The 25,689-nt window shown below is 47.0% G+C and overlaps 1 protein-coding gene across 1 annotated transcript in view; it reads left to right on the top strand.

The window, feature by feature from the left end:
• Window positions 1-25,689, top strand: part of ASAP1 (ArfGAP with SH3 domain, ankyrin repeat and PH domain 1) — a gene marked incomplete at its 3' end in the record, with an annotated part of 309,959 nt that overhangs the window by 22,403 nt on the left and 261,867 nt on the right. The window contains exon 3 of the mRNA XM_079722229.1: window positions 18,032-18,158. Coding sequence (XP_079578355.1) covers window positions 18,032-18,158 — 127 coding nt within the window. The remainder of the gene's footprint in view (window positions 1-18,031; window positions 18,159-25,689) is intronic.

The following is a 25,689-nucleotide window of genomic DNA, read 5'->3' as shown; positions in this document are numbered from 1 at the left end:
TTTGCTGGTGGAACTCCACTTGCCTGCTCTTTCTGTTACACCTTTCAGAATCTTCTCTAGTGAGACCAGAAGGAGGAGACCTCATTTCTTTCTTTCTCTCTCCCTTCCTCCCTTCTTTTCTTTCTTTTTTTGCTTGCATTGCTTGTCTTCTTCCTCCTCTGCTACCCCATTCCCACATCCAGCCATAGCCAGCACCTACTGGGGCCTTTCTTCGCAGCCAGTTCTCCAGGGCCTCCCTGTCCATGGTCCTAACTACAGTGGGCAACAGCATATTGACAAGGAAAGGTACAGTATAGCCTAAGGACCATAGAATCCAAGGGTTGAGAGCCTGAGACTAAACACTAGTCAATAACCATAAAGCATCCCTAGGTCCTTCCCACCTGTCGATCCCTTAGTGCCCACCAGGGAAGGTCTGTGGCTGAGACCAGCAATTTGGAGCGGTTAGGAAACAGGGGAAGTAAAGATGCAAGTCCGGGAGGCAGCCGACCAGTGAGGCTAGGATCCCAAAGCTGACTCTGCTTGAAGGGGGGCTTTGGATGATTCTTTATAGTGGAAGCCTCTTCTGCGTTTTGCCTTGAAGGTAGTCCCAGGTGCTGTGCAGACGGGGGCTCTGTGATCAGTTATGCCACTGTCTTTAAGGGTTAAATCACTGTAACTCTGTTTTCCTCTTTGTATGAAAAGAAGCCAAGATGCATTCAGCTCCTGCCATTTTCCAGGGCTGGGGAGTTGGGTACCTCCCACAGAAGCCAGACCCCACGGCCCAGGGTAGGATTCAAACTCGGGTCAGGTTGCCTTTAACGTCTGTGCTGCTTCCCCAGCAGGAACCAGGTAACAATGAAGCCAATTCTTTGAGTGGGACAAAACCTGCAATTTATTGAAGTCAACAGGTATATATGCTTGTTAAAAAGCAATTATGCTGAAATAATGTAGACCAGAAGCTTGACCCTAACTTAATGCCCTTTGCATTCTGAGGAGGAGACTGCATTACGTGGGAACGTGATTTCAAACCTTTGCAGTCTCGAGGTTGGTAATAGGACGATCCAAAGTTTAAACACTAGAACATAAACTACTGCCCAGATCAGATCCATCCCAGATCCATGGTGGATCGATGTCTTGTCTCTCTGGAGGCCTTCAGCTGTGGTGTGGTCGAAAGAGAAGTGAACCCGGAGCCAGAAGAACTGGAGCCAAGTGCAGATGCAAACACTTCGGAGCTGCCGGGTGGGAGGAAGGTTTCGTATCCTCCCTGCAGTTATGCCCTCTCTCCAGGGTTGTGTTGAGGATGAAATGAGAAATATTTGAAAGCAACAAATATTTTGAAAGTCCCTTGCCTGCTACGTGATAAGTGCTAACCATATTAATTTCCTTCCTGCTTTAATTTGTTTAGCTTCTCCCTACTTAAGATTGGTTGACATTAGTTCGCCTCTGTTCACGAATATATATGTGTTGGGATCAACCTTGGCAAAGGTTGTCTCAAGGGACAGAGGTACCGTAGGGTTCCTGAATGTGGGACCATTTTCTGGCTAGAAGAGTTGGTCCCTTTTTAGAATCAAAGAATGTGAAAGATGGCCTGGGCCAAATCTTCCGTGTGTGTGTGTAAATGAGTATTTTTGTATGTGTTTATACTCCACTGTATTCCTCAGAGAATAGGGCAAATTACATGATAGAATAGTGACCCAATGGAAAGATGTATGCATAAAATGCATAAAATTCAGGACACAGATACGCTGGAATAGCAAGACTAAGTGTGGTGGTATGGCTGTGTATAGCACAGGACCTGTAGATTTGAGACTGCAGATTTCTCCCTGAGCTTTTATACGTATATTATTATACATGCAGTTCTTCTGTGAACATTATTATATTTGTCTTTTGGTGAACATATGTATGCATTTCTGTTGGGTTTATACCTAGGAGTGGAATTGCTGGCTCATAGTATTCTTTGATTTTAATTGACATCATCAGAGCAAATAATAATTATAAAAATAGTTTCATGGAAAACAAGGAAGATTCGCATTTCAGTTCTTTGGATTGAATGAACATTTATGGAACACTGATGTCTTCTCGCATATATTAGCTTATTGAAATTCACAACAACCTTGGATGTTGCTGTCTTTAGCCAATTGCAGAGATGAGGAAATTTGAGTCTTTTGCCTAATGTTCATACAGCTTGTATATAGTAGTGTCAGGATTTGATCCCAGGTCTTTTGTTTGGTTGGGGTTTTTTAAAAAAAATATTTATTTATTTATTTGACTGTGCCAGGTCTTAGTTGTGGCACATGGGATCTTTAGTTGCGGCATGTGGGATCTTGAGTTGCAGCATGTGGGATCTAGTTCCCAGGGATTGAACCTGGGCCCCCTGCACTGGGAGTGCGGAGTCTTAACCGCTGGACCACCAGGGAAGTCCCCAATCCCAGGTCTTTTGAATCCTAGTCTGTGTTCAGGTTGGCCATGCTGCTTTCCTTGAGAAGTTGGCATCTTTGGGCACCAATACTTTCTGTCTTATGTTATTTTTACTGGTCTGATTGAAAACCCTTCCAAAAGACCTGCACCTGGCATGGTGCCTAGACTATAGCATCATGTCTCAAACCTCTTGATTACAAAGGTTCATCATTTTGCATATCACTTCATATTGAGACTGGAGTCAGCTGAGCAGAATGGTTTGCCCTCACTAGCAGACACAGGTATTTGGAATTTCTTTCTTGTGGGGGATGTGCGTTAGCAAATTTCTGCAGTTTTTTGTTGGTTTTTTTTTTTCTTCTTCTTTGGAAAGAAGTAGCCCCTTCACACTGTTTCTGGCATAACTGCTCCCTTCAGATTGCTGAGGGCTTAAATACCAGCTCACCAAACCTGTTAGAACTGAGTGTAAAGTAAGAGAAACAAGGTCGAAGTGAGAGCTGAGGGGGCTCCTGTGATTAAATGCGTGAATTCTGGTGCATGGACTTTGTAGAAATGAATTTGGCTCCCTGGGGATCTGTGTGCTTTACTTCCTGATTCCTAGGTTCTAGAAGAGATGAGATGGTGTGTGTGTGTGTGTGTGTGTGTCCACATGCATACATGTATACTCTTTTTTTTTTTTTGGCTGTGCCCCGCGTCTTGCAGTATCTTACTTACCCCACCAGGGATCGGAACCTGGGACCCTGGCAGTGGAATCGCGGAGTCCTAACCACTGCACCTCCAGGGAATTCCCACATGTATACTCTTTTTTTAAAAAAAAATTATTATTTATTTTATTTTATTTATTTTTGGCTGCGTTGGGTCTTCGTTGCTGCATGCGCACTTTCTCTAGTTGCGGCGAGTGGGGGCTGCTCTTCATTGCGGTGCGCGGGCTTCTCATTGCGGTGGCCTCTCTTGTTGCGGAGCACGGGCTCTAGGCGCACAGGCTTCAGTCGTTGTGGCACATGGGCTCAGTAGTTGTGGTGCATGGGCTTAGCTGCTCCGCAGCATGTGGGATCTTCCAGGACCCAGGCTCAGACTCGTGTCCCCTGCATTGGCAAGGCGGATTCTTAACCACTGCGACACCAGGGAAGTCCCACATGTATACTCTTAGAAAAGGAAAAAGTAGGGTAAAAATTCCACCCACGTCTGGAGGAAGGATAGTAATAAATTTTAATAAATTTTAATCTGAATTAATCTAAATTAATCTGAATTCTCTCTCTTCTCACTTACTTGCACACATACACAGACACATAGCCTATAACACAAGATAACAAAATAAAATTAAAACCCTTTACCCTCATAAAGCGTATTTGGGTTACCAGCTCTAGCCTTCCATAGTGTGTAGAATATCAGATATATTAAGCTACAGAAAAAAAAAACAGTGTGGAAAAATCTTTCCTTCCTCCAAACGTTTTATCCTCACTTACGTCATTGTGGCTTGAATTCTTAAGAACCCTAATAAGAAGGAAGGATAATCAAAGAAAACCCATTCTTGACCCCAAAATACTGTACCAACCTGCTGTTGCGTTATAAATAATATAATCGACTAGTAAGTTTCACATCTATCTCTTGTAAACAGACAACGAAACTGCAATTCTTTGTCAAGTGTGGAAAGACCACTAGCATTTGTCTTTCTGGCAGGAAAAATAATGCTGGAATTTTAAATGATTGCTCTGGAAAGACTGGGCAGAGCATTGATTTTAAAACAGAGACGTCTTTGATCTTTATCATCTTATTTCCTGTTTAGAATCTGTTCTGTCTCTTCTCTCTTAACCAAATTGTGCAAAGGTTGTGTAAATAAATTTGCTCCTTCAGAAATCCAGTCTGTGGAAGCCTAATGGCTCTTCTGTGGCTGTATTTATGAAGCAATTCCTGAGATGAAATTTAAGTTCTTATAATATGTAAAGCCTGTACTTGGTAAATTGAAACCAGTCTCTTCACTGATTCTGTAACTCTACAAAATAGGCCTTGGTGACTGTCTCCAGAATAATTCAGTAGAACCTCTAAGCCTCTGAATATAGAGTCTAAAACACAGAGGACAAAATGACTCTGGTAGAATTCTTAGAATTTGACTACTTCAGAGATTAGCTGTTTTTATACATTCTTAGTTAGTTAAGTATGTCCATAGGTCCAGTGTATAAACTAGGATTATATTTCAACTGCATATAAAGAAAAATCCAAATAAAATTAGCAATTAGGGTTTTTTCCCCTCTTTCTCCCAGACCAAAGAAGTCTGGAGATAGTCCAAAGACAGATGGTGCCTCCATGGTTATCAGGCACCCAAGCTGTTTCTGTCTCTCTGGTTGAGCCATCCTTATCATATTATCTCAGGATCCAAAATGGTTGCTGAGTGTCAGCCATCACATCCACATTACAAGCAGCAGGATGGAAGAAGAGGGGGAGGACAACAGGGGTCCTCCTCTAGCAGAAGTAGTTCCTTTCAAAACATTTCCTCAAAGGCCCACACAGTACTTCAGCTTACATCTCACTGGCTAGACTTAGGCACACAGCTATACCATCTTATAGTGGAGGCTGGAAGATGAGTCTTTTGGCTGAATACATTGCTGCCCTGAATCAGATGGGGCTCTCTTATTGAAGAAAGGGAGACTGGATAGAGGGGACGTAACCAGTAGTCCCTGACACATCCAGCAAGGTACTATTTGTACAAAGAGTGTAGTATAGTGGAGAGGGCTTGAACTTTGAATTCGGACAGTCTTGTGTTTGAACCTTAGTTCCTCCACTTACTAGGTGCAGGACCACTTCTTTCAGCCTCAGTTTCCTACCCATAAAACACCAGGAGAGTAATATCTACTTTGTAGAGTTGTTGTAAGGTTTAAACAAAACCATGTGCGTAAGTTGCCTTGTACATGATAGGTACGAAATGGTGGCCATTATAGTTGTTATTATAAATGGGTAGGTTGGGCTTCCCTGGTGGCGCAGTGATTGAGAGTCCGTCTGCTGATACAGGGGACACGGGTTCGTGCCCCGGTCCGGGAAGATCCCACATGCCGCGGAGCAGCTGGGCCCGTGAGCCATGGCTGCTGAGCCTGCGCCTCCGGAGCCTGTGCTCTGCAATGGGAGAGGCCACAACAGTGAGAGGCCCACGTACCGCAAAAAAAAAAAAAAAAGGGTAAGTTGTGCCTTCTACCTGCATCAGCATAGTGAGTATTTTTAAAATTGAGATATAATTCACACAGCATAAAATTTACCGTTTTAAGGTGTCCAATTCAGTGAATTTTAGTGTATTCACAAAGTTGTGTAACCATCACAATGATCTAATTCCAGAACATTTTCACCACTCCCCCAAATCCCATATCCACAGAGTCACTCCTTCTTCCCTTCCCCCAGCCCCTGTCAACCACTAGTCAGCTTTCAGTCTCTATGGATTTGCCTTTTCTGGACATTTTGTGTAAATGGAATCCTATAATTTGTGACCTTTTGTGTCTTTCACTTAGCATAATGTGTTTTCAATTTTAATCCATGTTGTAGCATGTATCAGTACTTTATTCCTTTTTTTGTGGCTGAATAACATTCCATTGCATGAATACACCACAATTTGTTTATCCATTTGTCTGTTGGACATTTGGGGTGTTTCCACTATTTGACTATTATGAGTAATGCTGCTGTGAACATTTGTGTACAAGTTTTTGCGCGAATGTGTGTTTTCATTTCTCCTGGGTGTATACCTAAGAGTGGAATTGCTGGGTCATATGGTAACACTATGCTTAACCTTTTGAGGAACTGCCTGATTGTTTTCCAAAGCTGCTGCACTATTTTACTTCCCAACTAACAATGTATGAGGGTTCCAATTTCTCCACATCCTCTCCAACTCCTGTTACCTTCCAACTTTTTTATTATAGCCATACCTAGTGGCTGTGAAGTGGTGTCTCGTGGTATTGATTTGCATTTCCCTGATGACTAATGATATTGAGCACATTTCATGTGCTTATTATCCCGCTTTATATCTTTTTTGGAGAAATGTCCATTTGAGTCCTTTGTCCATTTAAAAATTAGTTATTTGTCTTCTCATTGTTGAATTTTAAGAGTTTATGGGACTTCTCTCGTGGCGCAATGGTTAAGAATCCGCCTGCCAGTGCAGGGGACACGGGTTTGAGTCCTGCTCTGGGAAGATCCCACATGCCGCGGAGCAACTAAGCCCGTGCACCCCAACTACTGAGCCTGTGCTCTAGAGCCCGCGAGCTACAACTGCTGAGCCCACGTGCTGCAACTACTGAAGTCTGTGCGCCTAGAGCCTGTGCTCTGCAACAAGAGAAGCCACCGCAATGAGAAGCCCGCGCAATGCAACAAAGAGTAGCTCCCGTTTGCCACAACTAGAGAAAGCCCATGCGCAGCAACAAAGACCCAATGCAGCTCCCAAAATAAAAACAAAACAAAAAAAGTTTATATATTTGAATACTAGACTCTTATCAGATATATGATTTGCAAATATTTTCTCCCATTGTGTTATGTGTATTACCTAATTTGCTCTTTTTAACAATCCTTTGAAGTGGATATTAGCATCCCCATTTTACAGATGAGGAAGCTGAGGCTCTGAGGCAGTGAATAACTTGTCCAGGGTAGCACATCTACTAACTGTGAAGATGGCACTGGAACCCAGGAAAAGATTAGCCAGGGCTCTTTTTGTTTTATTGATAGAAACCCATCTCAGGCCAGCTTATGCTAAAAAAGAAGTATAACTGCTCATATACCTGGGACGTCCAGGACTGGCAGCAGGCATGGGAGAGATTCTGTAGTCTACTGATGCAAGTGACGTCACCAGGACTCTTCCTGTCTCCCCCTCCCTCCGTCTCTTGCTGTCTTTTGGTTATAGCATGATTCTCAGGCAAGCTCTCTCATGTGTGGAAAAGGTGCATCAGCAACTAAAGGCTTCCTAAGTCCTTTGAGCCAGACCTAGAGAAGAGACACGTTGCTCTTTACCCTAGCTTCCATATCAGAGCCCCATAAAGCTCCCTGATTGACCTTGCTTGAGTTTAATGCCTATGGGAATACCCATCAATACTGCTTTCAGGAGTCTGGGATACTCTAGACGGCTTGGTCCAGCCCTTTGGTTGGGAACGAAGCAACATATGATTGAGTCTCTGGAGAATCATGTGGAGTTAGGGAGAGGGTCATTCCTAAAAGAAGGGGATTTGTAAGGCAGACAGAAAATGTAATCAGTGTCCTACAAGGTCTGTCTTGAACTACTAAGTTCAAGATGCTGAAATTTGTTGCGGATAAATGAAAGTTAATTCCCAAAACCAAATAGTAGGGGAAAAGTCAATTTATTCACAAAAGTAAAACAAAAGATAATTGAAAATAATCATCTCCACATCCAATCAACAGTGAGTTCTCTGCTTTCCACTTAAACATAGCAATTTTATAAATTGGTTTGTATAATACCTCTAAACCTCTAAGACCACAGCAAAAAGACTAATTTTTCAAAAACAATAAACAAAATAAAGAACAGGGAACAGAAGCTAAACGCTTCTGTCAGAAGCTTAACTAGCAATTGTAGAGTTTTTTGTTTTTTTTAATTAGAGCCCCTAGTGTGATTTGGAATGTTCACATTTGAGAAAGATGTTAACCCAGTAGCATATGCTAGGAAGAAAACTCTGCAGTGGGTGGGCAATTTTCTTTTTTCAAATAGAGCAATGCCCTACATTTGACATAATTACAGGAAAATTCTATTATAATACAGCTCATTGTTATGTGGGTTCAAATACATTGCAGGTGAAATCATATTTTTGAAAAGCGACAGCTGGGTACTGTGATAGATTCCTATAATACAGGGTGCCTATAACAGCAGCCCCCAACCCAGAACTAACGACCTCCAGACCGTTCTTGGCTTACAAGTAGATCTTGAGGCAGAGCTGGTGTTTGGGGTTGGCTGCAACACTGATATAAAAAAAGAATTCATCAAATTATAGAATATTATTGCCCTAGGACCTCAGAGAGCTTCTGCCCCAGGCTCCTGGGAAATGAGGCCAAAGGAGGTGAGATGATTTGGCCGAGGAAAAGGAGCTGACCTCCCTGGCAATGCCATGTTCCTTCTCAGTGCTAAAGCCACAGAGCTGTCATTTATCAAATTTTTCTTCTTGAGTAATGTTTCAGATGATAGGCAGCTTTGAAAAGTACTCATAACAATAGGTCTAACTGGGCTTTGGGTAAATCAGAGAGAGAGTCATATGAAAGGACCTTTTTTTTGGACTTCACATTCATAGGTCACATAGTTGAAAGACATTTATTTTCTGTCTGAATTCTTTGAGCATTTTTGCAGTTGTGCTGCAGACTTGTATCTCTGTCTACATGTGAGAACAGGGGCTGTATCTTAGGTGTCTTTTTGGCTCCTGAAGAGTCTAGCATAGGACCTGTTTCGAAGACAAATGATGGTATTAGTAGCTAACATTTATTGATCATTTACTATATACTGGCACTGTGCTATAGCATCTTGCATGGATTATCTCCTTTATACCTCACAACAACCTTAGGAGAGAGAGAGATCTCCTCACTATCCTCCTTTTAAAGGACGACCTCCTTTGAAACTGACATTAAGTAACTCGCTAAGGTTAGCAATCCCTGTCAAGTGGCAGGGCTGGGATTTGAACCCAGGTAATCTGAATCCAGATCACACATTCTTAACCTCTGGAAGGACTATAGTGCTGCTCAGTAACTGTGAATGGGACTGAACTGATGGGTTCCAACCTAATACCTCTGCGCCCACTGAGGAATGTCCTCAGGGACTCGGGAGACAGTGGTCTTATCTCTGAAAATGTCCAAACAAGGAAAGGGAGAGTAAAGTGGGTGTGGCAGAAGGAGAAATCTCATCTATGCTCTGCGCTGTAGGGCTGCCCTTGGTTGGGGGAGGGGAGGGTCGTTTACGAAAACATCACGACTGACTCCCAATGTTCAGGTTACGAAACGTCTCCCTCCTTATTTCTTGTGACTGCTAACCTTTTCTAAAGGGGCTCTTAAGGAAGGGCAAAGGGTGGGAGGGGAGGACTTAGAAGGTCCATCCACCGACACTGATTGCCCTCAAGCTCCCTGGCTTAGCTGGTTTTTGGAGAGCAGGAAAGAAGAGAAAGAGGCAAGACAGTGATAATGGGGGTGGGTGTGACTCCGGTCTCATGCTGTACTCACAGTCTTCTTGCTCAGAGTTAGGGGAATCAGTTAAGTGGTCCTATGCCAAATTTTATGTAGTTACAGTTTTTTTTTAATAAATTTTATTTATTTTATTTATTCATTTTTGGCTGCATTGGGTCTTTGTTGCTGCGCGCGGGCTTTCTCTAGCTGCGGCAAGCGGGGGCTACTGTTCGTTGCGGTGCGCGGGCTTCTCATTGCGGTGGCTTCTCTTGTTACACAGCATGGACTCTAGGCGCGCGGGCTTCAGGAGTTGCAGCACGAGGGCTCAGTAGTTGTGGCTCGCGGGCTCTAGAGCGCAGGCTCAGCAGTTGTGGCGCACGGGCTTAGTTGCTCCGCGGCATGTGGGATCTTCCCGGACCGGGGCTCGAACCCGTGTCCCCTGCATGGACAGGCGGATTCTCAACCACTGCGCCACCAGGGAAGCCCTGTAGTTACAGTTTTAAATGGTAGGCAAATGTCTACAGGCATTCCTTGATACCGTGATGCAAAGACCAACATAATCCGTTCTTAAATGGGAGTTTCAGATACTTTTCTTACGGCAAGGTCTTTAATCCCTTCCTTGAAATGTAACTGGTTAGGGTGGAGGAGTGGGGCAACACTTGGGAACCAGCACACCTGGGGTCTGGCCCTGATTTCCCACAATTTGGCCAGGGAATGCTGGGCAAGTCATTTAACCACTGGAGAATCTGTTTCCTTGTCCGAAAAGTGAAGGGGTTGGTAATCATACTATTCTTGAAATTCTTTCCAACTCTGGTAGTTTATGATGATGTCAGATGATTGAAGAGACTCTAAGAACCAGGATTCCTCTTTCTAGTTCTCCTCTCCCTCTTACACCCCTCCCCCAATGTAAATGCTCATTCCTCTTTCTAGTTCTCTCTCTCTTTCTCTTACACCCCTCCCCCAATGTAAATGCTCATTCATTCATTCATGCATTCTTCCCTCCATCTGTTCAATAAATATCTCTTAAGGGCTCTGGGACTGTAACAGCAAATGGAAAACCCCCTGGTCTCAAGGACCTCACAGTCTAGTTGGAGAAATATAAACATTTGGAAAATAGTGCCTTGGAAAATGGTGCCATGGAAAAGGGTCATAAAAGAGGCATGTTCTCAGTCCTGACTTGCACAGACGTGGGCCTGAGTAAGTGTGAGCCACTAAACTGAAACTAAGACAAATTCATCAAAAAAGAAAAAAGAAAAGAAACCTGGATGTTCTCTAAGTGTTTCTCATTTTTCAGAATCCTGTATAACACCACAATTTTCTTTACTGGATGTTGTTTTACTTACATTAGAAAAGATGTAGCTCATGAAAAAGAGCCGGCTCAATCCAAAACACATTTATTGGGTATCCACAGGGAACCTGTACTAGGCAAGTGCCTTCCGTGGGGAAGGAAAAGCCTGCAGGGTTTGGTTTCAGACCGGCTGTGAATTGAGGAGATTGGGCACGTCCCTGAGTTCTCAGCAGACAGGGTGGTCCCTCACGAGGCTCTTGGGGGAGATTTCAGGAGATGGTGCTTGTAAAATGCCAAGCCTGGGGCCCTAGGAATCTCTTGTCCCTCCCTTAGTTCTGCAGGGATGTAGGTGATACAGATAAGGATACAATTTAGTCTCCCTGTGCCCTCAAGGACTGACAGTCGGGGAATTCTGTAGTGCAGGAAACTCAGTAGGAAGATGGAGTTCTGAGCCAAGTCCCACCACTAACAGAGTTATTTGTCTCTGGGTGGGGGGGCAGGGCGGCGGGGGCGGGTTCTCATCTCTCCCTGTGTAGGGAGTCTGAAGTCCCCCCCAGTGATGCCAGTAACCTTCACACAAAGTAAGAGAGGCTACATTGCAAACACCCCTGTGAAGATTAATCCCAACTGGAGGAAAGGGGCAATAGGAGTGCTCTCCAGACCAGCCAAGCCTGCATTTGAGTTGGGCTTGTAATGAGTTCCCCAGTAGGAAAGGAGATAACACATCGGCTCCAACAGAAAATCATCCTAGGGCTGTGGACCCATTGTCCGGAGGCTGATCACATGGCTGTGAAATCGGACCAGTCAGTCTGGCTCCACCACTTGCCAAGGGGACCTCTAAGCTCCAGGTTTCCCCCAGGTATAAAATGGGGATAATACCAGCGCCTGCTTTATGTGGTTGCTGTGCGAATGAAGTGCGGGCAGGCCTGCTGCCATGCAGAATCGTGCAGGGCATATAGTAAGCACGGCAATTGTTAGTTGATATTATTTTCTTACAGGATAGAGCAGAAATATATTCCTGAGTTTTTTCAGTTGGTATTTACACCAGGATTCTGAGTCTTCTGGGTCCCCAGCACTCTGCCTGACTTTTCTTCCGTATCTCCCTTAGAAGGAACAGTCAGGGAACAGAGAGTTAGTTTTTTGTCTCCAAACAAACCATATTCTCCTCTTTACTTACTGAGAACACTTCAGTGGTTTTACTTGGAATATTTAAATAAAGTACATTGGAGACTAGAATAGGCTCTTTTTTTTTTTTTTTTTTTTTTTTTGCGGTACGCGGGCCTCTCACTGTTGTGGCCTCTCCCGTTGTGGCCTCTCCCGTTGTGGAGCACAGGCTCCAGATGCGCAGGCTCAGCGGCCATGGCTCACGGGCCCAGCTGCTTCGCGGCATGTGGGATCCTCCCGGACCGGGGCACGAACCCGTGTCCCCTGCATCAGCAGGCGGACTCTCTACCACTGAGCCACCAGGGAAGCCCCTAGGCTCTTTTTTTATTACATGAAATAGTATAAGCGTACTTGGGATGCACTCATATAAGGCACATGAGCGAAGCAGTCTGCAGTGTAGGTCGAATATGGCAACATGAGCCTGACAGTAAAACACGTGGAATCCAATGCATCCCTCCCTCCTCCTGCCCCCCGCAGTGCTTTCCTTTCTTCCCGCGCTTTGTTAAGATGATAGAAAACAAATTAATAAGGTATCAGGTGAAACAAGGAACTAACAGTACTTTCTTTGGTTGTCTGAGTTGGGAAAGACACCTAACGGAGTAGCACTATGAGAGGTATCATCGAGAGCCTGATTTTTGCAGGCAGTAGCAAAAAGCCCTGGATTTCGTCTGCTGGGCTCTGGGACGTTAACTTGCAGTGAGGTCACCTTGTGTCTTGGTTTCCATTATTGTAACGCTCCCACTCCATGACTGTTATGTGGATGAATTCAGACACTGCCTATATAACAACAAGGGCAGGGCCTGGCCCAGGACGGGAGCTCAGAAAGTATGGGGTTGGCCAAAATGTTTGATCGTAACATCTTATGGAAGCACCCGAACAAATTTTTTGGCCAACCCAATACTATCCTACACCTCAGTATCCTCGGGTTTCTCTCCGGTAAGTTTAGGATAATCATACTTACCTTATAAAGTTGTCATGAAGTTTAAAGAAGGATATGTGTGTCCAAAATGATATACTTAGCAAAGCATCAGGTATATTGCAGTTCTCAGTAAATTTTTTTTTTTGGGGGGGAGGAATATCAGAATTTTTATCTCCAGATAAGGCTTTCAATATTCCCATAATACCTGAAAAGTATTGTCCACTTATGATGTCTCAGACCCTGTTAGGCACTTTATGGGCTTTAGCTCATAGACTCCTGAGAGCACTAAGAGATAGTTACTAACATTGCCCCCATTTTGCAGATGTGAAAACCGAGACTCAGAGACATGAATTACTTTAACGAGGTCTAATAGCTGCCATGTGGTAGAGATGTGAGGCCAAGTCTTCCTCATGAGAATCAACCTATAACTCATGCTATTATGAAACAAATGCCCTGTTCTGTCCTCTAGAAGTTGCCTTGGTCAGAATATCCTTCTTTACAGGAACTGTGTTCCATGAAAATGAGGCTATAATTTTATGGCCACCATTCAGTTCTGATCCTGATTAGTATTCATCCTATTTGATTCTAGATACTGTTTATTTACTTCCAAAATCCATCACTCATGGATCTGACCTCACAAGGGATACTTACAAGAATAAGCAAGGTCTCTAAAGACGGTTCCCAAATCTGAGATCCCAGACTTTGGGAATTACTGTGCAATCTCCCCTTGCCCCTCTTCTTTCCTCCTCCAGGTGACTAATTTAGGGAGATATCTGAGTCTTGGAATGAAAAAAGAGGTATTTATAGTCATACTTCACATAAAAAGGGAGTCCAAAGGGAACTAACATTGGCTGATTATTCAAACTGCTTTATCCATATCTTCTCACTTTATTCCACATAACACAACCTGTAGTGTATTTTATTTTTATTATTACACTAATTTTGCAGATGAGAAAACAAGGCTAATAAGTGATAGAGTAGAGATTCAAACCCAGGTCCCAGTTAACACAAAGCATATTCTCTTCCCACACCACCCGTTGTCCCTGTCCCATGAAGGCACTGGGAGCCTTGGAGGAATGCTGTAATTCCATCCCATCAGCTTGGGCCGCTGCCTAGCACCATGGATCAGAGCGCCAGTAGCTCCTCTTGGTTTCTCGTGCCCAGAGAGCACCTCACACCCCCTCCCCACTCTGCCACCCACCCCCCGGTGCATTGTCAGCTATCTTGTAAATGCACCTCCTGGGTCCTTAGGCAGATGGATGAGTGGAGCCTGCACTTGGAAACCTAACTCAGACAATCCCTGATGACTGTGGGGTCAGTAGTGCCATTGCTGACCAGGGAAATAAACCATCACTATTCTTACCGCCGCTTTTCAAGGAGAAGAAAAGTATTCTGTAAGGACCATTCTCACCTTGGTCAGCAGTGCTCAGAGTAAACAGGCATGATGAGTCCAAGGGTGTTGAACGGTGTCTGATGGGGATGATGATGATGACAATAACAAAGAGAATGCGTGCTTTAGCCAGAGCTGGGTGCGCACAAGTATGCGTACACGTGTGTACGAGTATGTGTGTGTATTTCTCCTGGCTCCGGAAGGGATGCTGTGTATTTCTGAGCAGCTCTGCACAAAGGAATCCAGCATTTAAGTTTTGCCTGCATCAGATTCTGTTCGCAAAAGATAGCCAGGGATGGTTTTCGGGGCATGGTTTCAAATTTAAAAAGGATTATGGCCCATGAACCCTAGATATGGTGGGTGGAGGTGTGAACCTTTGAAATTCTAATTGCAGCCCAGTCTAAGGAGGTATATATTTACCCGGGCACAATATCTCATTGTTCACATACTCCTTTCTTGGCCGGAGGAGGAGCAGATACATAACATAATCTTCAAATGAAACTGAAACAACAATTGGTGGCAGCAGTTTGGACTCTGGTGAGTTCCGTCAAGAAAGAAATCCCTGCTGTTGACCATCGCAGTTAGCTTAGCCTGTCCTAACAATCTTTATTCCTTGCGTCTGTAGAGCTGAGGGGATACACAGACTCAGCTCCAGCTGGGAGGGATCTGTGTGGTCATTTTGACACACCCACCCCTTTATTTTACAAGTGATGGCACCAAGGACCAAGGTGACAGCATCAGTTATTAGGAGAGAAAGCTCTGGAATCCAGGCCTCCTGGAATTGAGGCAATTATTCACTGACTCTAGGCTTTTCATAATGACTCATATTTATCGAGTGTTTACCCTAAGCCATACATATGGGATGGAAGCAGCTACCAGCCCAGCGGAGGTGACAGGCATTCGATGACAACTTGGAATAGAGGGAAGAGTAGAAATAATGCAAAATCAAAGTCTAAATTGATTTCCAGCCTAGAGGAAGGCCTTCCTGGAATGGATGAAAGTCTAAGTGCTGGGTGTTGGGCTCTCAACTGCTGCATGGGGTAGCATGCGGTTACTGAGGCTCATAGAGCTTAATTAGCCCAAGCTAGTAGCGGCCATATTTGCTCCAGTCACAGAACCTTCTAGATGCAGGATGACCCAGTTAGTATATGGAAAAAGAGGTAGGATTTTCTTTTGGTGGCTCATACGCCAGTCTGTCAAAAACAGCACATGAGCAAGTGACCTCCAGGTGCAGATCTTTTCTTTTTTTAAAAAATATTTACTTATTTATTTTTGGCTGCGTCGGGTCTTAGTTGCGACGCGCAGGCTCTTTGCTGTGGTGTGCGGGCTTCTCTTTAGTTGTGGCTCATGGGCTCCAGAGCACCTGGGCTCAGTAATTGCTGAGCGCGTGCTTAGTTGCCTACGTGGTCCCCTCCCCGACCAGGGATCGAACCTGTGTCCCCTGCATTGGAAGGCAGATTCTTAACCCCTGGACCAGCAGGGAAGCCCCTGGGTGCAGGTCTTAAATGGCCTGCAATGGCCATCTGGCTGTCTCCCCAGAACCTTAGCCTTGGTGTGTCCCAAACCAAACTTTTAAAGTGTGAATGAGGAGAAGGAAGGTGCCTGTTTACTTCTTTACTTATTTTTTAGAATGCCTCTCAAAACTGATGTCTCAACACCTCACTTTGGCAGGGAAGAGTCTTTATCGGTGTATGCTGCCTTACCAAGGCCTTCCTTTCATTAGCTGAAATGCTTGCCTTCCTAACATAAATGAGCAGTTCCCTGCAGGCACAGTGCAGGTTCAGGACAGCCAGCACAGGTAGACAAAACAGCTGGAACTCTCACAATGGCTTTCCTGTGCACAAAGCACTTTCTCATCCGTTATCATTTAACAGCCTCATGGGGTTGGTGCCCTCATCTTTCCTCTTCTTGGGAGGCAGCTGAAGGCCAAGATCGCACAGCCAACAGCACGAGGCAGCCCCTCATTCTCTTTTCTGCTCAAGATGTCACCTTGTCAGAGAGGCCTTCTCTGAACACTCCTTATACCATAGCACCTGCATCACTTTGTTACTCTATGTGTGCTCCACTTTATACTACATAAGTATTGCTTGTCTGTTTCCCTACTAGAAGGTAAGGTCAGGAGAGCAGCTCATTGTCATTGCAGAATCTCCAGGGCACATAGCAGGGTCTTAGTAAATAGTTATTGACAGTGAGCAAGGAGATGCGTTCAACAATCCCTCCCAGGCCCAATGCTAAGACAGGTCCACAAGGTCCCTCCCTGCCTTGAGGCACCCCGTTGTAGTTTGCAGAAGGTTGTCAGACAAGACAACCATACAAGATGGCAGGAACTCAATCCCAGGGGAGGCCACGGGGCCAGCCTTCTGCCCAGGGCGGGGAGCATTTGGGAGCTGAGTTTACCAGGCGGCTCCCATTGGCTCCAATTACAGGAGCCAATCCTGAGGCGCTTCCTAAGGGCCTAGCTTTTTTTTTTTTCAAAACCAATTTCATCCGCAATCAATGGTGAGAAATTAAATGGATTCTTTGGACTAAGTAGATTGAGCAAAACAGCCATCTGCCAGGGCCGAGGAATGAGCAATCTGTTGGTAATTTTTCCGCTGAAATTTGGCATATGCTTGGCGTTGTACACCATTTGCACCTCGGGAAATGCCTTTTACACCCCTGACCCTCGTCTGGCCTTCAGGTTTAAAAAAAAAAAAAATGCAAATGAAAGATTAGAAAATTATAAAAAAGAAAGAACCCGTCATGTGTCTTCACTTAGCATTTTAGCGACTTAAGCAAACTGCACAAAAGTATCCTTCCAAAGGCGGTGAGTGCCCTGAAAGGGAGTGAGGGCCGGGGTCGGCGAGCGGGCAGCTGCAAGCCCGGGCGCCGGGCCGGCTCCTCGCTGCGGCCGCGGCGGCCACCCAGTGCCCCTGTCGCCGGGCCCGCGGCCCTCGCAGCAGGAGGAGGCTCTCCGGGCCTCGCTTCCTGCACCTACACGGGGCTAAAAAAGAACGCGCACAACTTTTTTTGGTCCCCGTTCTTGCGAAACGCTCGCGTAACGAGCTCGCCGGAGTAACCGCTCCGGGGGCGGCCCGGGGACGCGAGCTTCCGCCGCCCCGCGCGGCCCCCGCCCGGAGCGGGCGTCGAAACGCGGCCCGGGCGGCGGCGCGCGCGCGCGCGGGCGGGGGCCGGGACGGGGGCGGGGCTGGGGGCGGCGGGGCGGGGCGGGGCGGGGCGGGGGCCGCGGCCGCGGCGGGGGGGCCCGGTGGCGCGTGCGCAGAGCACTTCCTTGTTTGTCCCCGTGACTGTAGCGGGAGCGCCGCCCGCCTCCCGCCAGCCCGCCAGCGGGAGTGTGTGCTCAGTCAGTCGGTGTCCGCGCCGCCGCCTGTCAGAGCGTGTGAGGAGGCAGCGCCTGCCGCCCCGACCTGCCCAGCCCGGGCCCCCGCGCAGCTCCGCGCAGCGCCGCGTCCCCTCCCCCGCCGCCGCCGGCATGAGCAGAGGGAGGCGGGTCCCCGAGAGCCCCCTGCCTCGCGCGCCGCTCAGAGTTTGAAGGGCCCCGCGCCGAGCGCCGCCGCCGCAGCCTGCTTCGGCCGCCAGCCCTTTCTCCTGCCGTCGCCGCCGCCGTCGGGATCTCGAGCCGCTCCAGGCCGGGCGGCGGGTGGCGCGTGGCGCGCTGCGCGCGGGGCGTTCATGAGCCGCCGGCCGGCCCGCGGCCCCGGGAGCCTGCGCCGTGACTCACCCCCCGCCCCCGCTTGTGTCTCGCCCTCCCCGGCAGGATGCCGGACCAGATCTCCGTCTCCGAATTTATCGCCGAGACCACCGAGGACTACAACTCGCCCACCACATCCAGCTTCACCACGCGGCTGCACAACTGCAGGAACACCGTGACGCTGCTGGAGGAGGTAGGTCGGGGCCGGTGCCCTCCGCGCACCCCCCCGCCCCGCCCCCGGCGCCCGCCCCCCAGCCGGGGACCCAGGCCCGCTCGCTGGGACGCCTCGCTGTCTCCCCTCGCGGCCGCCGCCTCGCAGTTGGATTGTTTCGATTTCCGAGCCGGGGAGGATGGGGATGTTGGGGCCTGGGGAGCCACACCCCCTCCGGGACCCCCTCTGCCCACCGCGCTCCCAGGTGATCGAGGGACTTCGGATGTGCAGCCCCCGCCCCATTTCCCCCCGGAGCTGGAGGTGGGGAGAGAACTGAGCGGGCTCTGGACAGCCCGAGGCAGAAGAAGAGGGAAGTCCTCTCCCTCTCTTGCGCCCTTCCTGGGTGCCAAGCAGGCTTCTAGGCGCCTTCCACATCCTTGTGACCCTCTCGTAACCCGCGAAGTAGGTGGTGTCAGGCCACCGAGGGCAGAGGGAGGCGAAGCCCTGTGGCCAAGGTCACTAGTAAGGGACTGGGAGATGGTCAGTGAATGCAGCTCTCCAAGGCCCGGCTTGGCCAGGCAGGCTTCGCTGCATAGGCGAGGGCCGGTGGAAAAATCCCAAAGGAATGAGAGGGGGCTCGGGCCGGGACTGCCTCCACCCCAGGATTCCTCCCTTCTAGTCCTAAAGCCCTGGGTGGAAAGAGATATCTGTGCAGCCTGGTCCTCACCCTCCTCGTCTGGCTGGATGGTTTGGTAGGGTTTGAGGCTGCTGCGCCAGCAGGATCTGCCCACAGGGAACTCCTAAGCTGTGAATGCAGACCCGAGGCTGATGCTGCCTGGAAAAGCTGGCTAGACGGGAAGAAGGGAGGCCTGAGACTGCAGAAAGAACAGCTCCTCTTATCTGGGTCCTCCGGGGAAAGGTGGTGGGTGCCCAGGGCGGAGCCAGGGGTGTAGCAGTTTCCTTTAAAATTTTAAGTGAATTAGTGATCGAGCAGAGTGGGTAGGTAAGGAGGAACCCACAAGCCCAGGAGCTGCAGAAGCCTCCGAACCTCCATAAAAATAGACATTTGCCCTGGAACTCTGCACCATCTGTAAGTGCTGTAAAGCACCACTACCCTCCAAAGAAGCCAAACCTATTTCGACTGAAAAAAGACAGCACTGGGGGAAGTTAGGAAGGCAGATCGTTTTCCCTGCGTAGATTATTATTGTGTGGTTGGTTTACTTGAGGTTTGGGAAGCTCTTTCTGATTTAAGCTCACCATGGGTCCCCCTCTGTAACATTAAGAAGCTTGGGCTTCTGTGGGCAAACTGCTCTTGATGCAGGCTTTGATACTCGCTCTGGGTCAGGTTACAAGCAGAACTGGTGTTCAGAAGCCCAGGGGCCCTAAATTTTAGGAGGGGAGACGTTCCTGCTAGTGCTGGGTCCTGTTTTGCTGGCCTGATGCTGCATATTAGTCTGAATGTTTTATGCCAGTTGAGGTTGCTTCTGGAGTCTCTCCGAAGTTAATGTTGGGTTATTGAACTGAATTTTGAAATTCAGCTGGAGAAATACCATCTAACTAGATTTGTTGGAAAGCCAGAGGTAAATGGCTCTCTTCTTTGTTTTGGTTTTGTTTTTGTCAATTGCCTGTCTGTTGCACCAGCCTGATGTTTGGTGTCTGGGATTAAACGGACTTGCCAGGCATTCAACCCTGTGACAAGTCTGTCCTTCACTTGATTGTGATAAATTGAAACATGCTGATATGGGAGCATTTTTCATCCTTCTTCTGTACTAGTTGTATATGCTTCTAAAGGCTGTGACATCGGTTAGACTGAGCGGTTATTTTCCTTCTAGAGAAGTTCTTCAGTGCCTGCTAATAGAGCTGTCAATTATTTTAACTTTCCCTTTCTGCACATTCAGATAGTGTCACTGTATTCTGTTTGTGTGGGGTGTGATAAGGGTAGGGTAAGTATATAGTTGGTGATGCTGTTTGTAGGGGTATGTGCCCACATTTTGCGGCCACACCAGAGGATAGGGTTAATGTTTTAAAATTACATGCAGCTGCTCTTGATCTTCGTTTGAGGTTACTAAATTTAACAGCAAATACAGCAGATACATTATTTTGGCGAGGAATATTGTTTTGCAAGGTTAGATAGAAAAACAGACCTGGGGATGATAGAAACGTGGTCACCTATGAACTTGAGAAGGACTTGGAACCAGGCTGGAAGTTCACAAGTGTCATGTTGGAGTACGTTGATATGTTCTCAGAAATATCACAATGAATGTTTCATAGAGAGTGGCACAGTACTTTTGTAACTGTTTTTCTGAACTCAAGTGCAGTCCTGGTCAAGAAGTCATTGTCTCCAGTCTGCATCTTTTAACTATTGAACTGTATTCCATGACGTTGGACTCGTGAGTGATTGCCTTTAGCATAAATGTGAAATATGCCCTTTAGTTTCTTAATTGATAGATAATCACCACAGTTGAATTTTTAATCCCCCCAACCCGAGCTTACATATGGGGAAGAGGTACATTAGTATAAATGTCTTGAGTGGATCAGAATTCAGTTCTTAAAAATTATGGGGCTTAGGACTTCCCTGGTGGCGCAGTGGTTAAGAATCCACCTGCCAGTGCAGGGGCACAGGTTCGAGCCCTGGTCCGGGAAGATCCCACATGCCGCGGAGCAACTAAGCCCGTGCGCCACAACTACTGAGCCTGAGCTCTAGAGTCCATGAGCCACAACTACTGAGCCTCAACTACTGAAGCCTGTGCACCTAGAGCCCGTTGCTTCGCAAGAAAAGCCACTGCAATGAGAAGCCCGTGCACCGCAACAAAGAGTAGACCCCGCTCACTGCAACCAGAGAAAAGCCCGCACGCAGCAATGAAGACCCAACACAGGCAAAAAATAAATTAATTAATCAAAAAAAATTATGGGGCTTAAGGTTGTTATCCTCAAAATATAAGGAAAAGTTTTGGGCCAGACCACGAAATCTTGTTGGCCTAGGCTTCATGAGTGAGATATACGGAAACTTTAAGAGCGCTGTTTGTGTTATCTCGTGGTTTTTCTTAGGAATAGAACTTTTGGGTACTTTTTTGGTGATGTGGAAACTCAGGAATAGGAATTAATTTGGGCAGCTTAGAATTTTTTAAAAAATCTTTTTCTAGTTCTACTAATTGTCTTCCTATTTATTTATGAACTTTTTTGCTCTTTGGATTCCTAAGTCTCACCTAAAAGATTGTATTAGATCTCCTAGCTTGGAACCCCAAATTAGCCCACACTCCCCCTTTTGCTGTGTCCTGTCAGCAAAGATGTTCTGTGCTTTGCAGGTGCTTTTATTTTCATCTCTCTGTGATGTGCACTCAAGGAGCTGGGTCAGAAATATGTGGTAAAAAAGGAAAAGAGTTTACTTCTGGGCTTCACCTTTGGGGGCAAAGGGTCCCACATGACTCTGGAAGTCATGGCGTGGCTGGCACACAATGAGTGGCTGCTTTTGAGAGGCAAGAGCGGATGGGCTGCCAAGGTTTCATGCTGGTGTGTGAGTGTTTGCCAAGCAAAAAGCCAGTGTTTTGCTTATTCAGCAACCAGAGCACACTGATGTGTACCATTTGACTTGTGACCGTTTGGAAATTATGAGTAAATGACTAGGAGAAGGCAAAGCTTTCCCAAGAAGGTAGCAAGCAGGCACATTCCAGGACCACTGTCCGGGGAGAGAGTAGGATAGACTCTCCATTTAAAGGCTTAGATCGGTCCATACTTAGTGCTTGGTGACGGGGAGAGTCCAATATGGTACACGAAGGTCGGCTTGGTTATTTAGTATTGGCCCAGCACTTTTATCTTTGGTGACGGTGGAGGAGGCATGTTCTGCCCATTTATTGAGCAGCTGCTCTGTACCAGGCGCATTGAAGACGCACGGCACGCGTGATCACACTTAACTCTCATACAGGCTTTATGGAGGAGGGACAGTTGTTACCTCCATTTTACAGAGAAGAAAATTGAGATGAAGTGATGAAGTGATTTGTCTCCAAGGTCAAATGGCTAGTAAGTAAATGAGTTAGGAAATCCTAAACAGTTAAGACATAAAGTAGACATTCTAAATGTATACAAAGACATATTCCAGGGGTTTTGTAGAGAACGTAGGAGGCTTCACTTTTTTTTTTTTAAATACATTTATTTATTTTAGGCTGTGTTGGGTCTTTGTTGCTGCGCACGGGCTTTCTCTAGTTGTGGCTCACGGGCTCTAGAGCGCAGGCTCAGTAGTTGTGGCACACAGGCTTAGCTGCTCCGTGGCATGTGGGATCCTCCCGGACTGGGGCACAAACCCGTGTCCCCTGCATCGGCAGGCGGACTCTCAACCACTGCGCCACCAGGGAAGCCCCAGTCCTTTCTGAAGTCATAGAAATGTTTGGCTAAATGAAGAAATGAATGAAAGTGTGGAATGGAGGTTCCATATCAAGGCCTGTTCCAAAATAACAGTAGTTACCAGCTGTTAGTGCTCTTACTGTGTGCCAGCCTAATACACTATTATTTCACGCTGACGTTTACCCTACTATTATCATTGACCTCATCTTATGATAGTTAAGTCTTTTGCCCAGCATCCCACTAATGGTAAGTAGTGGATTTGGGAATTAATCCCATACCTATAGTGTTTCCATGCATGCCAGTCAGACTTCATCTGTATGTGTTTCCTCCCACCCCATGGAAGTTTTCATTTTTATCCATGTTCTTTGGGGCATCTTCTTCCATGCTGATGACTAGAGGTCATCAATCTTTGATAAATGCTTTTAAGTCCTCAAGTGTTGTTCTAGGGAATCTCACGTGTAGGACCTGTATGGCCAGAGCTTGGAGTCTGACCTTGTTCATCAGCTCCCAGTGTTCTAGAATACAGTTGCATTACTTCTCTTAAATTTTAAAAGCTGGTAAACTTAATAGGAAGTGCTCCTTTATATAGTGGCCGCTAAACTTGGTTGTAGTTTTAAAAAAAAACAAGTCTCAGGAAGGGTTTAGATAAAATCAAAGTTGGCCCTTTGCATTGCTTAAGGTTAAGAATATGTGCTTACTTTGTCCCTGAGCTCTTGAAGATAAAACAACAAAAGGTGAACAGGTCTTCCCCGATGCCACTGTCCCATGCAAAATTCTGGGCTCTGTGGCTCAGCCCTCAGTCCCGAGGTATTTAGGGTGAGTTTCCTCTGGACATAACCAGAAAAGGCCAGTGAGTGAAGGATACATTTGCCTATAGAAGCAAGGAGAGAAGGACACTTCCTTTATGTACCAGAACTCATCCTCTTTCTAAAACGAGGCTCAAACCTGTTAGCCGGCTAGTCCAAGCTAATGCTGTTTGCCTTTTATGTACATCTTTAGGGTTTAAAGAACATTGTCTACTTCTACCATCTAATAAAATCCCTGTCTGATAGCATTCTTATCATTCTTTTACATATGAATAAACCAAGGCTCAGAGAGGTAAAATGTGTTCCCCAAGGTCACACAGTAGTGAATGCTCTGAATGCAGGATCTCTGGATCTGAAAGCCTTTCTGTTTCATCTCTAGTTCACTCTTTTGTGCTTCCTGTCTGCTAGTTTTTTGTTTGTTTGTTTGTTTTTTGTCTTGCAGATGTCTACTGATTATTTTTCTTATCTCCACTTGATTTCTAGTGCCAGAGACAGAGAGAGAGAGAGACAAAGATTGGGGTAGAGAAGAAAAAGGGAAAGTTGTTTTTCTCTCTTCTTAAGAGACCTCTTGTTGGACCTCTCTTGAAATCTCTGTCTTTTGTAGTCAGAGACAGCGCTGCCAGCAGTCCTCCCTGGGCTCGGCAGAAGTGGAAAAGGCCCTGTGGCTTCCAGTTCCACCCTGGCATACTTGGTCTGGGACTGTTGACTAACCTGTCTTTGCCTGTGAGCTGCCTGCAGCCCTGGCTGAAGAACCGTGACTCTGGGTTGGCGTGCTGCAGGGCTCTCCGGCTGGCTGCCTTCAGGCTTCCTGCCCATCACAGCCCTGCCTTTGGGCTGGGTGCTGGGAACTCTGGACATCAGAGCTGAAGGGGCCTCGGAGAAAATCTAGTCTGGTGCTTGCCAGCCTAGGAGCCTGGTCTCTGAGGGGCCCATGGAAGTTGCCATGTGGGTCCAACAGCCACTGGCAGTAGCCCAGGAAAATTAATAGACACCTCTCATAGTGTGGTTCAGCATATTTCTCATGCCAGTTGTCTTGGATTTTGGCTGAAATACATCCGCTTGGTGGTGGAGCACTGATTATCTCCTGCTGGTCAGATACTTGGATTGCCAGTTATAGATTCCTAAAATTGGGAAGCAAAATGTTCTCTCGTTCTTGTTTTTGGTTTGCTAGAAGAAGCTTCGAGTTTTGTATTCCGGTGGGAGAAAGCTCATGAAGGAGAAGGACACACACGGATCTAGTTTAGTAATGTTGCTTTCAGAGGTGGAAACGGAGACCTAAAGATGGGAAGGAAATTAGGCAGGGATTTGAATTCCAGTCTCCTGACTCCTAGCCCAGGCTCTTTGCACTCTGCTCTCCCAAAGGGCTATGGAGGCTGGTTGTACACGGGGTGGGGCGGATGGGGGGGACCCTGTGGCTCTTGCGATGATGCCTTTTCCAGTGTCGTTCCCTAGAACTTGCTTCCAGGTAGAAGGAGTGGAGAATGAACCCGAACTTGGGAACCTGATCTTGCCAGCCGCTCTGCTGGTAAGTCCTGCCCTCACATGACCTGCTGTGCGAAGCCGCAGCAGCCGTCCCTGATGTGGGGCTGGGAGGCTTTCATTAGAAGCGTTTGTGGTGTTGGGTGTTCAGACGTTACTCAGACCTTTGTCTTTACGTCTGGGAGTCAAGGGAGCCTCAGAGAGGTGGTTTCCATTTATGTAACCTAGTCATTTGGGGACTAGAGGCAGACCTTGGCCTCAGCCATTCCCACGTGTATTATTTAAACGCGAGTAAGTGATGGGCTGGATGGGGATCGCTTTGCAGCTGAGCCTCGGTTTCCTCATTCGATGAATAAATGGCATTGTTTTGAGTATCAAAGGAGATAATGCAAGTGCCGCACTCATCAGGTGACTGCATTACCGGTAAAATGTGGCCCTATGAATGCCAAGGTCTGACCTGTCTCATTAGTCAGGCTTCCTCCCGTGGGGCGGGGAGGAAGGAGGTGAAAGGCCTTCCTTGATGGGGAGCCGGGCAGAGCTCTCTCCACGGTGGACCAGCGGCAACATGTGGGTCGGGGAGGACGAAGTTCCCTTGCCGAGGTTGATGGCAGCCCTGTTATCGTCTAGTGTGTGTCAGGCAAGTCACTGAACCTTCGTGTGTCTTAGTGACCTCATGGAGATAGTACCTGCCTCGTAGTGAGTCGGTGTACGTGAAGTGCACGGAGCCGTGCCCGGCATGGTTGGCGCTCTCTAAAAGATTGTTCTTAACGTCACTGTTGTTGCTGTTTATTATTAATGGGGTTGGACCCTTGATCGTGTGACCGAGAGGACGAGCCTCGGTAGAGTCATTTTGGACGGATGCGTGATGAGGTCAGTGACAGAGCCAGCTGTATGCCTGGGAGGAGCCAGAGGGTGGAGGCGCAGATGGGACTAGAAGGGGGGACTAGGGT

The sequence above is a fragment of the Hyperoodon ampullatus genome (assembly GCF_949752795.1).
Source record: "Hyperoodon ampullatus genome assembly, chromosome: 17".
NCBI classification, from domain to species: domain Eukaryota; kingdom Metazoa; phylum Chordata; class Mammalia; order Artiodactyla; family Ziphiidae; genus Hyperoodon; species Hyperoodon ampullatus.
This window is presented reverse-complemented; position numbering and strand designations above follow the sequence as displayed.